We start from the raw sequence: 15,959 nt of genomic DNA, 5'->3' as shown, positions 1-15,959 counted from the left end.
CACTGTCGGAGACAGGATGCTGGGCTTGATGGACCCTTGGTCTTTCCCCAGTATAGCGGTGCTTATGTGTCTGTTTTTAGGCACCAAAAATGTACCTTTTTTGGAGCCTATTCATTTGAACTTAGGTGAAATTGCTTTTACAAGCCAGATCAGGCCTAAATGCATTGGCCTCGATTCCTAAAGAGCGGTCATTCAGTAAAGCATTTGAAAATCTACGCGTGTAAATGTACACTCTGTCAGAACTCCACCAAAACTCCATCCATGTCAATGTGCACCTGAAAAGTATGTGCAATCAAATTTTGGTTCACACTTACAGAATAGCTCATATCTGGAAAATGATTATTTACATGCAGTTGTGTCTCAAACAGCTAATTATTACTTGAATTGGTTATTACTCTATTTACCATGAACCTTCTCTTTGCTTCATGGACAATTTCTCATTCATAATAGATTTTCTAAACCTTAAACATCCATAGCTATCCCAGTGCGTTCATGATACTGTATTGTAAAATTAGATTCTTACAACAAATTACTTTTTTATGCATTATTCTTTTTTAAGTATCTTATACTGTTTATCATAAGCCACATTGAACTCAAACTTGTTTGGGATAATATAGGATATAAATGTCACAAGTAAATAAATACACAAGCACATGACTGTAACACTGGTATTACATGCGTTCTTAAAATGTACATCTAAGCAGTTCCTTGTGGAATTGCCCCATTCACTCTTAAATGTGGACAACAAAGATCTATTGAAGATCATACTCATGGATTTAAATAGGAAATATCTGGGATTGCTAGGTACCTACTGCCTCGTATTCAGTCCATGGCACTAAGTGGCGCCTGAGCTGATGAAAGCCACTGGTTGAACTGACCTCAATATCCAATATTCAGTACCCACTCAACTTCTCCATGCATGTTAGGACACCCTTTTTGCTATCATTTTAAGTTGTTACTTAGCTGGTTAGTGGACTAAATATTAATGCTAAAAGGCTAAGCAGATGATCGACCCATGGTCCTCCCCTGGCTTGTCCTTAACTTTAAGTAGTTAGTAAATGGCCACTTAACAGTGATATTCACCGGTACTAACAAATCAAGTGACTTCTCATATCACATGCCAGGTCGCTTAGCAGGGTTTAGCCAGGCAGAAGACTCTCCTGCTAAGTTAAGGTCTTTTCAATATCGGAAACATTTTTCCAAGGGCATTTTTTACATCCTTGTTTTTCATGCTGTAAATTACAGGGTTAAACATTGGAATTAGAGTATTATGCAATATAAAAATAATTTTGTTTTGACTCATCGATTGCATAGATCGTGGTCTCATATACACAAATATCAAAGTCAAATAGAACAGACATACGACTGTGAGATGGGAGGAGCAGGTGGAGAAGGCTTTACGTCTTCCCTCCGTGGAACGGATCCTCAGGATGTTGGAGATGATGTAGACATACGATGTGACCGTGGAGATAAAGCAGGGAAAACCCAGAAGTGTCCCCAAAATGTAAACTACACTTTGAAGAGCTGAGGTGTTGGAGCAAGAAAGCTTTAACAATGCTGAGAAATCACAGAAGAAATGATTAATCTCATTGGAGCCACAAAAAGATAAATTAGGAAGAAAAATAAAATAAAATGCAGGGATCAGAGGACCTAAGATCCATGTGCCTGCACTTAACAGGATGCAAACTTTCTGGTTCATAATCAAATGGTAACACAGGGGTTGACATATGGCAACATAACGGTCATAGGCCATGACTGAAAGAATTAAAAATTCATTAGTATTCAGAGACAGATACAAGTACATCTGTATAAAACACCCAGATATAGAAATATGATGGTTATTTTCTAGCAAAATATACAACAGCATAGGAAGAGTGACTGAAGTGCAAAAGATGTCAAGAAAGGACAAGTTAATGAGGAAAAAGTACATGGGGGTGTGCAGACGAGAGTCCAGGCACGTAATAGTGATAATAGTGAGGTTCCCCATCAGGATGATCAGGTAAATCGATAAAAATAGAACGAAGAGAGGAATCTGCAGCTCTGGAAATTCAGGAAACCCCAAGATGATAAATTCTGTCACTGTGGTAAAATTGACCTTTTCCATTGGATTCTGCGATAACAAAAACAATCAAATATTTATTACTTGTTCATCCATTTTCACGAGTGAGGAGGCTTGTTTGAAAGACTTCTAGGTCTATGGAGTTTTATGGTTTTTTTTTTTAAATTTCTCACTTTGAATTAACTTCATGTAATACAAGAAATCACTAAAGAAATAATCCCATCTTCTGTGAATTCTCTTAAAATGTTTTTATTTTCCCATTTTCTGAATTAAGACTTTTGTATCCTATTTTCTATGTTCATATTATATAAAGCATTACAAACCCTAATTTTATTTGTATTACTCATTGCATTACTAACACTAATAGTGCACTTTGATTGTGAGCAGTAAAATAAATAAATGTCTGTTCTTACCTTTTAAAAGAATAGAATAGAAGGTTTTCCATTATCTCTGATCTGATCAGTCTCGGCTGTACCTTAACACTTATACTCTTTGCAGTTCCATCTGGGAATTGAGCCCAGAAACTGGAAAAATGAAATGAAGTGCAAATAGCATGGCTGAAAAACACATTGAAGGCAGTATTCAGCTGAGTGCACCATGGCATGTGTGAGTGCACTGAAAAGTGATAACCCATAATGCACTGTGCACTATTCTAAGAGGACCACTTAAAGTTATTTAGGGGTCTTTTACTACAGTGCATTAAATCTATATTTAACGTGCTGTAATGCAGGATTTTACCATGTGCCAACTCCAGATCTAAGGTGGCATGTAGTAGTGGCATTCTGGGCATGTGGCAATTTTGCCATTAATATGCAGGACCAACAAACTGTTAATGCAGATCCACTTAATACCTCCGATTGAGGAGCAAAAAGTGCTTCTGCATTACCAGCATGTTATTTGGTTAGTACACAGTAGATCCAGTATATTAACCCTTGACTATATGAAGGTCATCAAAAATTGTGAGCATAAGTTTAGGTGTGACCCCGATCTGCACACACAGTTTAACAGAATGAGACAATTAGTGCCAGTAATTGGCTTTTTAGCAAGCAATTATTGGTATTAATTATAGTTAATTGGGACGAATGCACATACATTTACAATTACAATCTATATCTAAAATTTGCACACAGTCCAAAAAAAGAGAACACACGGAAATGGGAAGGTCATAGGCAGATCAGGGGTGTGGTTTTGAGGTATACATCAAATTTACAAAATATGGGTGCTCCAAGCATAAATTTAGGCTTGGCCATTTGCACCACTTTTCATTTGTGCAAATGGCAGGGTCTAAATGTACCCACGACCTGCCCACTTATGCATTGTTTCTATAAGCTGCTTTGAACTTTAAGTGCAACTTATAGCAAACTGTGTAAGTGGGGGTGGGAGGTTGGTGCCAATTTTATAGACGTCATTTATAGAATTCCTCACTGACTGATAACATGAAATATCTCAGTTTGCATCAACAGTGCCTTAACTTTCTCTTCGCACATCTCTGCGACTGTTAAGAGCTGTTTTTATTCTCTGCGCCTAGTGTTCTCACTCCATCCGTTTCTCTCCACTGAGAGCTGTGCCACTCTTCTTGTTGCTCTGCTTGCCTAAACGTTAGACTATTGCAATGTTAAATATGCCAGCCTCCCAAATGTTTCCCTCCATAAATTGCAGACAGTCCAGAATACCGCTATCCGTCTTCTCTCACATGCTCATCACTATAAACATGTAACTGTCCAATTTGATTCCTGTCTGACTTTACCATCTGTTCACTGTTCTTGTCTTTACTCCATTCGTGCCTCTGCATTTTTTTATTTGGCCAATTTTCTTTGGAATTCATTACCTTCTTCCCTGAAGTCTGAGCTTTTGCTGTCTCCCTCCTTAAAGCTCATCTGCTTTCCCAGGTGTTTCCCTAACCCTATGGCTTTTCAATTCTTTGATGACAGGTTCCAGTAGGCGGTTGGTGGTCTCTGCTTCCTTAACCGTCTTTGCTGTGTCTCCCCTTTTTTGACATACTCTGTTTATTTCCCCTGCTCTCCTGATAGTGGTGTTTTCCTATTCTCTTCTTTCAATTGTTGTGAAGGCGCTATATCAAGTCTCAAATACTACTATTGCTAATCATTTCTATAGCGCTACTAGACATATTTAGCACTGTACACTTTATATGCAGGTACTTTCTCTGACCCTAGAGAGCTCACAGTCTAAGTTTTCGTAACTGGAGTAATGGAGGGTTAAGTGACTTGCCCAAGGTCACAAGGAGCTGTAGTGGGAATCAAAACCAGGTTGCCAGACTCAAAGCCCACTGCACTAACCATTAGACTACTCCTAAATGCAGGGAGCCCATAATCCACCCAGAAAAGCCTCCTAACAAAAAACTCCATTAACATATGACTTGCCATGCACTAGCAGAGCTTTTGCCACAAAAGCAGACGTCCTTTGCTATGCTTCCGTCCCTGCCACTGCAGTTGAGTTAGAGACCTTCCAGTACTGGTGAGGACTTATTTCAATTGACCATCAATCTCGTCCCAAACACTCACAGATTTTTCACATTGCACAGTCTAATTTGATACCATCTTAATTGATCAACCCAATATTCTGACTAGCGTATAGCTATGACTTTTGAGATGCGTATTAGTAATGCTTAATACTTAGCTTTGGCAGTGATTTTTCAACTGAGTCAAACCTCCACCAGTTGAAAAATCGCTGCCAAAGCTAAGCATTACTGATACGCATCTCAAAAGTTGTAGCTATACGCTAGTCAGAATATTGGTGAAAACTATGTTTAAAATGACAAATATAATTTAAAATATAGTCGGGTTGATCAATGAAGATGTGTACAGCGCCATAAGTATATAGGTCACTGTTCCCAAATGGGACATGCTATCAGTTATTCTGATGATCCCCGTAAAGAAAAAAATTAGAGAAATGAAGATGGTATCAATTTAGACTGTGCAATATGAAAAATCTGTGAGTTTTTAGGACTAGATTGATGGCTAATTAACAAGTTGCATTTAATGTTGAAGGGGAAATAATCAATGGAAGCTCCCTTAATCATTCCTGTTAAGCCTGGGTGAAATGTGCACTTTTAGAAAACAGAAGTAGCAGCTGTAAATTTTGATGTAAAATATGTGAACATCTAAATGGAGAATACACATGTAGGGTTTGGTTCTACCAAGTCCCATGGAAGAGCTACCCAATCCCCATCCCTTTGTTACCTACATATAGCTAAGTTATATATGTGTAAAGCCTGGCTTTCTATTGGGGTTTACACTGGTATAATCCCCCATGAAATTTGGATTACTAAAGAAAGTGAGTCCCTCTGAAAAGTCACTGAGGGGAGTGAGTGGGAGGTCCCTGGGTGGGAGGAAGCCCAGCTCATGGGAGTGTGAGGAAAAGTGCCCTGGTATAGAAGAGTGACGTGGGAGGTGGAATTAAGAGTTAATAAAATTGTGTGTTTGCCCTTTTTTAGGGGGGGGGGGGGTTGGTTTGGTTTGCTTTTTCTTTGTGGATTTTGGTGCTTCTGGCTAGCAGAGCTGATAGGAGAAGCTTGAGGAGTTGGGGGTCTGGAGGCTAGAGAAGAGCCTGGCCCATGGACCAGGTTGATATGTGGAGAGTGGACATCATTGGGGAAGGGTTTAATCAAGAGGGTTGAACTTGCTGAGAAAGTGTTCTCTAGGAGAGAGAGGACGCAGTATTGATATCCAAAATCCTACTCGGTGCAAACTGCATAGGGTAACTTTATATAATTGTACATATATTTAACTATCCTGAGTATCCCTGTAAGTATACCTGGAAGAGAGGGGACAGTACTCCCTTTGAGGAACCATGGAAGAGAGAACGAGAGGTTTGATGCATTATCAGACTATTTTAATTCTGTAATCAGCAGCTTCACTCAATTCAATAGGAAAAATAAAGAGTTTCAGTTATTTTGTAATAAACTGCTGACTGTGGAGTGGTTGTGTTGGACTGAACAGTGTGTGGTGCCCCTGAGACAGATGATATTTAACTGACAGATTTGCTTCCCCCTTAGACTGAGGTGCCCTTTTACAAAATGTCGGTAAGTCCAACACGGGCTTACTGAATGCTAAAACAGAACTACCGTTGGCCCAACATGGCCACCGGTGGTATTTCCGCCTCAAGTGTGTGCCATTTTGGGGAGAAAACAAAAAAATCAAGAAATGGTTAGAGCGGCAGTAATCAGGCATCACCATGTACTTCCCAGTGACGGTAAGGGCTATCTGCCGCATGGCCATGTGCTGAGATCTCTTACGACATGTCCATTTTTTAGGGCTTTTTACCTGCTGAAGTAAAGGTGTCCGGGAATAACAGCCCCTGCCGCTACCTCATGGCCCTTTTGATTGCTTGCAGCTTGGTAAAAAAGACCCCTGAGTTTCCTGGGGGAGAAGAGTCACCCCACCCGCTAACACTTCTGTCCCCAGGTGGATGCACCGCTTGCGGAGTGAACGAGTAAGTGAGGGACCAATGGAGACTACCTTCGTGAGGATCCAGCCCACTCAGGCCCAGACCCAGAAAGCGCCCAGGCAACAGGATGTTACACTGGTATTTAATTTAATACAACACATTTATATTCCAGTCAACTAGACAGTTCAGAGTGGATTACGACATTAAATTTCATATTGCATACAATATTAAATCTTTATAACAGTAAAACAATTCTAAACAATGTTTGAATTTCCAGTCAGGTATTAACTAAAAAATCATGTTTTCAAATTATTATGAAATGGCATATCACTCTTAATATTCCAAATGGAAATTGGGAGGAGATTCCACAACTCGGCTCCTTTACCAATTAATATTTGTTGCTCTGTAATCCACAGCCTACATTGGGCCTTAGAGTATTTTATCAATTTAATTTCTTTCACTGAAGGGGCATCTTGAGGAAGAGTAAAAATTTAGAAAATTGTTTAGATAGTTAAGACTGAAAACATAAAACTTAAATTCAACTCTAGCTTTTAATGGCAGCCGGTTCAATCGGACCACATGGTTATTCGATTTGCAATAACTTCCTTTATTTGGATGCCTAACTAAGGGCCTCTTTTAGTATACGCTAGTGATTCCCAGTGCGGCAAACGAGAGGAAGTCCATTCAATTCCTATTGGTTTCCTCTCATTTAACACATGGGAATTCCTAGCATGGTTGAGTAAATGAACGGCTGTGCCTGATGGACGTTAATCCCCTCGATATAGCTTGCTTCTCTTGAAGAAGATTCCAAAATGTGGTTCCGCATTGAGAAGCAGAGAAATATGTAGTGGCTTTTCTGGTGGAGGAGAAACAAATGAGCTATTCGTTTCTTCATTTGTGGGAACGAGTGGTGACATGGAATGATTTAAGAAAAGAACACAGCTGAGTAATTTAAACATCCAGTCAATGTGGGAAACTAAATATCTCGTGTATATCCCAGGAGTTGCGATCTTCACTGATTGAAAGACGTTACGCCACGGTTTGGTTGGCAACTATATATATTGGAATCCGATTGAGATTGAGGACTCGGTTTAAGGACATATGGTTTATATAAAGGACTCGAATTTGATTGTTTGATCTTTGTATAAATGTATATTGATTAAGATTCTGTCACTGCACTACAAAGTATGAGACGATTGGGTGTGAGGTATATTGTGTGTGAATAAGGAGTTGAGCAGTGCCTTATTAAATTTGATACAATTTTGAATTAAATAGAAATTGGTGAGGTATATTTATTTGTATAATTGCGTAAAAGAGGCCCTTAAGTTCTAAACATGCAATATATTAAATATTAATCTACAGTGCCTTAATTTTGAACCAGGACTAGGAATCTAATCTTAGATCGATTTGAATCCAGTGTCTTAGGACAGTGGAGCCTCTAACTTAGGGGCTCTTTTACTAAGGCGAGTAGGCATCTACCCATGTGCAACATGCGTCAAATTAGATCTAATGTCCGGCTACCACGTGGCCCGGGCGGTAATTCTAATTTTTACGCACGTCCAATATGCGCGGCAGAAAATATTTATTTTCTACCACCTGGTGCTAACCGGGTGGTAATTGGCAGGGTATGTACGCTGATGATTACCACCCAGTTAACATGTGAGACCTTACCGCTAAGTCAATGGTTGGCAGTAAGGTCTCAGGCCCAAAATGGACGCACGGCAATTTTAATTTTGCCGCACGTCCATTTTCGGGAAAAAAAAAGGCCTTTTTTGCAGGAACACTGGAAAATGGACCTGTGTGCATCCAACACATGCGCCTACACCAGTGAAGGCCATTTTTTGGAGCGCTTTAGTAAAAGGGACCCCTTAATTCACCAAGGGGTCCTTTCACTAAGGTGTACTAGCGTTGTTAGTGCGTGCTAAAAATAAACACGCGCTAAATTTTAGAGAGGAATGTGCTCATGATTAGTGTGCACTAAAAACACTACTGCACCTTTGTAAAAGAACCCCCCCCCCCACCCACCCAACTTGGCGTTGCCTCCCAGATTATAATACCTAAATCTAGGGACCTTTTAAAATTTAGGAACTCAGCAGCAGAAGATGTTTTGTTAGGACATTAAAGACACAGTGAAGGTAATTCTATAAAGCGGTGTCTGTTTCTCGGCACCACAGAGCTGGTCTAAATGCATTTGCCTCGATTGCTAAAGATCAGTCGTTCACTAAAGCATTTGAAAATCTACGCGTGTAAATGTACACCCTGTCAGAACTCCACCAAAACTCCATCCATGTCAATGTGCACCTGAAAAGTATGTGCAATCAAATTTTGGTTCACACTTACAGAATAGCTCATATCTGGAAAATGATTATTTACATGCAGTTGTGTCTCAAACAGCTAATTATTACTTGAATTGGTTATTACTCTATTGACCATTAACCTTCTCTTTGCTTCATGGACAATTTCTCATTCATAATAGATTTTCTAAACCTTAAACATCCATAGCTATCTCAGTACGTTCATGATACTGTATTGTAAAATTAGATTCTATCAACAAATTACTTTTTTATGCATTATTCTTTGTTATGTATCCTATACTGTTTATCATAAGCCACATTGAACTCAAACTTCTTTGGGATAATGTAGGATATAAATGTCACAAGTAAATAACTACACATGTACATGACTGTGACACTGGTATTACATGCGTTCTTAAAATGTACATCTAAGCAGTTCCTTGTGGAATTGCCCCATTCACTCTTAAATGTGGACAACAAAGATCTATTGAAGATCATACTCATGGATTTAAATAGGAAATATCTGGGATTGTTAGATACCTACTGCCTCGTATTCAGTCTGAGCTGATGACAGCCATTGGTTGAACTGACCTGGATATCCAATATTCAGTGCCCACTCAACTTCTCCCTGCATGTTAGGACATCCTTTTTGTTGCCCTACTTTTAAGTTCTTACTTAGCTGGTTAGTAGACTAAATATTACTGCTAAATGGCTAAGCAGATGATCCACCCATGGTCCTCCCCTGGTAGTTAGTAAATGACCACTTAAGACCATTACAGTTTGGGTAATGAAGGTTTAGGTATGTGTTAAGTATAAATCCACATATGCTTCATACTAGGGGCGTATCTGCATGGGGCCACAGGGGCATGGGCCCCCGCAGATTTCGCCCTAGACCCCCCTACCGCCGTCAACCCTCCCCCGCCATCTCCGTCACCTACCTTTGCTGGCGGGGGACCCCAACCCCCGCCACCCGAGGTCCTGCACATACAACGTGCTGCGACATCAGACTCCGAAACTGCTTTGAACAGCACGAGCCGGACGAAGAAGAACTTAAAAGACCTCGGCTAGACTGGCAGGGGTTGGGGTTCCCCGCCAGCTGAAGGAATATTTTTAAAGGCAGCGGCAAGAGGAAGCGGTCCCCCGCCAGCAAAGGTAGGTGACAAGCGGCAGGGGGGTCGGCAATGGCGGGGGGGGGGCTATAATGTGCCTCCCACTCTGGCTCTAGCCCCCCCCTACTGCTGCAGTTCAGATACGCCCCTGCTTCATCCTTCTTCTTCATCAGCTTACAACTATTGAATTCTTTGCCAAAAACTATAAAAACCATCCAAAACCATCTAAATTTCAGGAAATCTCTTAAGACCATCTTATTTGGAAAAGCCTACCCCAAGGTCTCAGCCTGTGTCTCCACTGCTCGATACACATCAATTTAATGACAATTTTGGGCACATCCACCCTTCCCTCCTTTCCCCTGGTTTCTCTGTTCCTTTCTTTCCTTCCTCATCCTCTCCATTATTTCTTATGTAGGTTTTATCTTGTATTTGCTTCATTTACTGGATTAGCGTTTGCCTTTGCGGTACGATGTAAGCCACATTGAGCCTTACGCAGTTGGGAAAATGTGGGGTATAAATGTGATAATAAATAAAAACTATTCACCGGTACTAACAAATCAAGTGACTTCTCATATCATATGCCAGGTCGCTTAGCAGGGTTTAGCCAGGCAGAAGACTCTCCTGCCCAGTTAAGGTCTTTTCAATATCAGAAACGTTTTTCCAAGGGCATTTTTTACATCCTTGTTCTTCATGCTGTAAATTAAAGGGTTAAACATTGGAATTAGAGTATTATGCAATATAAAAATAATTTTGTTTTGATTCATCGATTGCATGGATCGTGGTCTCATAAACACAAATATCAAAGTCAAATAGAACAGACATACGACCGTGAGATGGGAGGAGCAGGTGGAGAAGGCTTTACGTCTTCCCTCTGTGGAACGGATCCTCAGGATGTTGGAGATGATGTAGACGTAAGATGTGACAGTGGAGATAAAGCAGGGAAAACCCAGAAATGTCCCCACAATGTAAACTACACTTTGAAGAGCTGAGGTGTTGGAGCAAGAAAGCTTTATCAATGCTAAGAAATCACAAAAGAAATGATTTATCTCATTGGAGCCACAAAAAGAGAAATGAGGAAGAAAAATAAAATAAAAAGCAGGAATTATAAGGCTTAAGATCCATGTGCCTGCACTTAACAAGATGCAAACTTTCTGATTCATAATCACATGGTAACACAGGGGTTGACATATGGCAACATAACGGTCATAGGCCATGACTGAAAGAATTAAAAATTCATTAGTATTCAGAGACAGATACAAATACATCTGTATAAAACACCCAGATATAGAAATATGATGGTTATTTTCTAGCAAGATATACAAAAGCATAGGAAGAGTGACTGAAGTGGAAGAGATGTCAAGAAAGGACAGGTTACCGAGGAAAAAGTACATGGGGGTGTGCAGACGAGAGTCCAGACACGTAACAGTGATCATAGTGAGGTTCCCCATCAGGATGATAAGGTAAATCAATAAAAACAGAAAGAAGAGAGGAATCTGCAGCTCTGGAAATTCAGGAAACCCCAAGATGATAAATTCTGTCACTGTGGTAAAATTGACCTTTTCCATTGGATTCTGTGATACAAAGACAATCAAGTGTTTATTACTTGTTCATCCATTTTCATGAGTAAGGAGGCTTGTTTGAAAGACTTCTAGGTTTATGGGTTTTTTTTAATTTCTCACTTTGGGTAAACTACATGTAATAGAAGAAATCACTACAGAAATAAATCCCATCTTTTCTGAATTCTCTTAAAATGTATTTATTTTTCTATTTTCTGAATTGTGTATCCTATATTCTATGTTCATATTATATAAAACATTACAGACCCTAATTTATTTGTATTATTCTTATTGCATTACTAACACTAATAGTGCACTTTGCTTTTAGTATCTTATAAGTGGTAAAATGGGCAAATAACTACATAAATGTCTGTTCTTACCTTTAAAAGAATAGAAGGTTTCCCATTATCTCTGATCTGATCAGTCTCGGCTGTACCTGAACACTTATACTCTTTGCAGTTCCATCTGGGAATTGAGCCCAGAAGCTGGAAAAATGAAATTAAAGTGCAAATAGCAAGGCTGAAAAACACATTGAAGGCAGTTCTATAACTGGCTGTATTCAGCTGAGTGCACCATGTATGTGTGAGTGCACAGAAAAGTGATAACCCATAATGCACTGTGCACTATTCTAAGAGGGCCACCTAAAGATTTTTAGGGGTCTTTTACTACAGTGAATTAAAATCTATATTTAACGTGCTGTAATGCAGGATTTTTACCATGTGCCAACTCCAGATCTAAGGTGGCATGTACTAGTGGCATTCTGGGCATGAGGCAATGTTGCCGTTAATATGCAAGACCAACACACTGTTAACGCAGATCCACTTAACACCTATTGAGGAGCAAAAAGTGCTTCTGCATTACCAGCATGTTATTTGGTTAGTACACAGTAGATCCAGTATATTAACCCTTGACTGTATGAAGGTCATCAAAAATTGTGAGCATAAGTTTAGGTGTGACCCTGATCTGCACACACAGTTTAATACAATAATGAGACAATTAGTGCCAGTAATTGACTTAAGCAATTATTGGTATTAATTATAGTTAATTGGGACGAATGCACATACATTTACATGTAGAATCTGTACCTAAAATTTGCAGAAGGTCCAAAAAAAGAGAACACGGAAATGGGAAGGTCATAGGCAGATCAGGGGTGTGGTTTTGAGGTATACATCAAATTACAAAATATGGGTGCTCCTATCATAAATTTAGGCGTGGCCATTTGCACCACTTTTCATTTGTGCAAATGACAGGGTCTAAATTTACGCATGACTTGCCCACTTAAGCATTAATTCTATAAACTGCGCTGAACTTTAGGTGCAGCTTATAGAATACCACTTCAGTGGGGGGGGGGGGGGGTTTGGTCCAAATTTTTAGGCTTCATTTATAGAATTCCCCACTGACTGATAACATGAAGCATCTCAGAGTTTGCTTCGACAGTGTCTTAAGTTTCTCTTCGCACATTTCTGCTACCGTTAAGAGCTGGTTTTATTCTCTGTGCCTAGTGCGCTCACTCCATCCGTTTCTCTCCACTGAGAGCAGCGCCAGTCTTCTTTTCACTCTGCTTGCCTAAAGAATAGACTCCAGCAATGTTAAATATGCCAGCCTCCCAGATGTTTCCCTCCGTTAATTGCAGACAGTCCAGAATACCGCTATCCGTCTTCTCTCACATGCTCATTGCCATGATCCTGTAACTCCACTCTTAAAAGAATACCATTGGCTTCCCATTAAATACTGGATTACTTATAAAATTCTGACCCTCACTTTTGAGGCATTTTGCTTGGGTTTGCCTTCATATCTGTCCAATCTGGTTATTCTTTATTGTCCTGCTCGGGAGCTCTTCTCAACATTCCCATCTGGCATTACTATCTGTTCACTGTTTTCAACTTTGCTTCACTCGTGTCTCTGTATTGTTTTGCTTGGCCCCTTTTCTCTCAAATTCATTACCTCTTTCCCTGAAGTATGAGCTTTTGCTCCCCTGTTTTTGCTGCCTCCTTAAAGCTCATGTTTTCCCAGGCATTTCCCTAACCCTATGGTTTTTCAATTCTTTGATGACAGGTTCCAATAGGCGTTGGTGGTCTCTGGTGCCTTTGCTATTTCACCAGTTTTATTTCCCCCTGCTCTCCTGATATTGGTGTTTTCCTATTCTCTTCTTTCAATTGTTCATTTGTTGTGAAGGTGCTATATCAAGTCTCAAATACTACTACTATTAATCATTTCTATAGCACTACTAGACATATTTAGCACTGTTCACTTTATATGCAGGTACTTTCTCTGACCCTAGAGAGCTCACAATATAAGTTTTCGTAGCTGGGGTAATGGAGAGTTAAGTGACTTGCCTAAGGTCACATGGAGCTGCAGTGGGAATCGAACCCAGGTTGCCAGACTCCTAGCCCATTGCACTAACCATTAGACAACTCCTAAAGGCAGGGAGCCCATGATTCACCCAATAAAGTCTCCTATCAAAAAACTCCATTAACATATGAATTGCCATGCATTAGCACAGTTTATACCACAAAAGCTGTTAATATGTCCTTGTGTTAGCTGATACAGCAGGCTAAACTGTAAATATGCTGAGAGGCAACTTAAATAAAGAGCATTTCAATACACAGTCAAATACCAATGTTCCCTTTAAGGTAAATGTGAGTCCTCCACCATTGTTACTATTCATCATGGATGTCCTGAAAACCTGACTGGCAAGGGGGTACTCCAGGACCAACATCAGAAACAATGCCCTAGTGCTTGGGTGGGCAACCTTGATCCTCAAACAATGCCAACTAGTTGGTTTTTCAGGATTTCTTCAATGAATAAGCAAGCGATCTTCTTACATACAATGGAGGCATCACATGGAAATAAACCTTATTTACATTCATTGGGAAATCCAAAAACACAACTGGGTTGTGACCCTCAAGGACAAAGGTTGCCCACCCCTGCCTCAGAGGGAGCATTGCTCAATGAAAAAGACCATTTTATAGTTCTAAAATTGGCAGCATGCATTTTTGTCAACTAATCGATCTCAGTTTATCCTGGCACAGATTCTTGGGAAAGATTTTCTTTAGCTTTTTAAAGTCAAATTTTAGTCCAGGAAAACTCTGAGATTCCTTTTCTCCTTAAGGAAATGAAGAGCTCATCTCCATTTTACATTAGAACTACATAGGAAGGAGTCTACTTGTACATTTTCTGTCTTATTTACACTGAAAGAGGAATTCTATAAATGGTGCCCAGAGTTATGTGTCGGGAAGATGTGTACCAGACGCATATTCTGCACAGGGTGCTCTGTGGGTAGCACTCTTTGAGGAATGCAAGTTTAGTGCGGATCTCATACTATTGCTTGCAGGAACCTGGTGTAAATGCTAGCACACAATTAACTTATTTGACTTATCTTCTTTGCATTGCCCAAGGCCAAAACTCCTTAGTACGCATAATCAAACAAAGCACTTTTATTTTATTTTTTTTTTCATTTGATGAGCACTGTTCTTTTATATTCACATTTGTGGGGGTTCTTTATAAACACGAGAATTACAATTTTAGAAAGAACATAGAAATCAGAATTGATACATCCATGGTGAGCATCTACAATTCCAGTCATGTATTAGAAAAAGATCTGCAGGATTGGCTGTACACTTGTTGGCACTCATGGTGGGGGGGGGGGGGGGGGGGTCAACCCAATTTACGAAGATACAAAGTAATATAATGAATGGTGAAATCCCACAAATTGCATCTGTAAGCTGACACTGTGCAGCTTACCCGTGTATGTTACACATTCATATCTGCCATATTGAAAATCTATACTTATAAATGCTGCTAATTAGCAAGTTGCATTTAATGTTAAAGGGGAAAATAACCAATGGGAGCTCCTTAATCATTCTTATAAAGACTGGCTAAAATGTACACTTGACATGTAGAGTTTGGCTTGAAGATAATAAACACAGTTATGCACCTTGGAGTAGAGTCAAAGGGCAATGGCCATAAATCGTGAGGCCCAGGAACTTATGATCTGATATGACATCCTTATGGGCAAACAGGCCAGGGAAAGGAAGAAGCATAAACAAACATGAGAATGTGGTTTAGCAGGTGAGGGAAACGAGATAGTTTTGAAAGAAGACCAGATGATCCTGAGTAAGATAACTGGCTGAAGCCTTGTAAATCATTGTTAAACACAAGTGCATAGAAATAGCTGTTTCAGCTCAGTATGCTGGAGTGATAGATCCAGCGAGCATATGTATGCAGTAGCTCTATCCTCCCATGAGAAAATTTGAAATTGTATCAATACTTGGTAAGTAAATAAATTGCTTTTCTCCTAAAGAAATGATTAGACCTTTTTACCACCTCTACAAATCTTCACATGCCAGTTACCCACAATTTGTAGAGATAAAAGACCAAGACTGCCATGTGGGTTTAATTCAGGTTCTACCCAAGTCCCATGCAAGAACTATCCAAACCCTATCCCCTTGCTATCTACATACAGCTAAGTTATATATGTGTAAAGCTTGGCTTTCTATTGGATTTTACAAATTTCTATTCCAGGCAACCAGCC

General features: G+C 39.8%; 1 protein-coding gene across 1 annotated transcript; it reads right to left on the bottom strand.

The window, feature by feature from the left end:
- Positions 1-1,168: 1,168 nt before the first annotated feature.
- On the bottom strand, positions 1,169-13,428 carry LOC115457115 (olfactory receptor 151-like). The gene is made up of 5 exons (XM_030186538.1): positions 13,370-13,428; positions 11,806-11,890; positions 11,245-11,440; positions 11,018-11,085; positions 1,169-2,110 (listed from the first exon to the last, which is right to left on the bottom strand). The coding sequence occupies exons 1-5, from the start codon at positions 13,426-13,428 to the stop codon at positions 1,169-1,171; spliced, it is 1,350 nt and encodes a 449-aa protein (XP_030042398.1).
- Between the last annotated feature and the right edge of the window lie 2,531 nt (positions 13,429-15,959).

The sequence above is a fragment of the Microcaecilia unicolor genome, chromosome 14, assembly GCF_901765095.1.
Source record: "Microcaecilia unicolor chromosome 14, aMicUni1.1, whole genome shotgun sequence".
Taxonomy (NCBI): Eukaryota; Metazoa; Chordata; class Amphibia; order Gymnophiona; family Siphonopidae; genus Microcaecilia; species Microcaecilia unicolor.
Note: the sequence above shows the minus strand (reverse complement) of the source record. Positions and strands in the feature narration are given on the sequence as shown.

What these genes read in the sequence shown, in the direction of transcription:
- LOC115457115 (XM_030186538.1), bottom strand. Translation starts at nt 13,428, where the DNA reads ATGAGCTTTAAGGAGGCAGCAAAAACAGGGGAGCAAAAGCTCATACTT. An exon ending in CCCCATGTACTTTTTCCTCG is followed by an intron (nt 11,086 to 11,244) that starts GTAACCTGTCCT and finishes TAATTCTTTCAG; the next exon opens with TCATGGCCTATGACCGTTAT. An exon ending in ATGTGATTATGAATCAGAAA is followed by an intron (nt 2,111 to 11,017) that starts GTTTGCATCTTG and finishes TTGTTATCGCAG; the next exon opens with AATCCAATGGAAAAGGTCAA.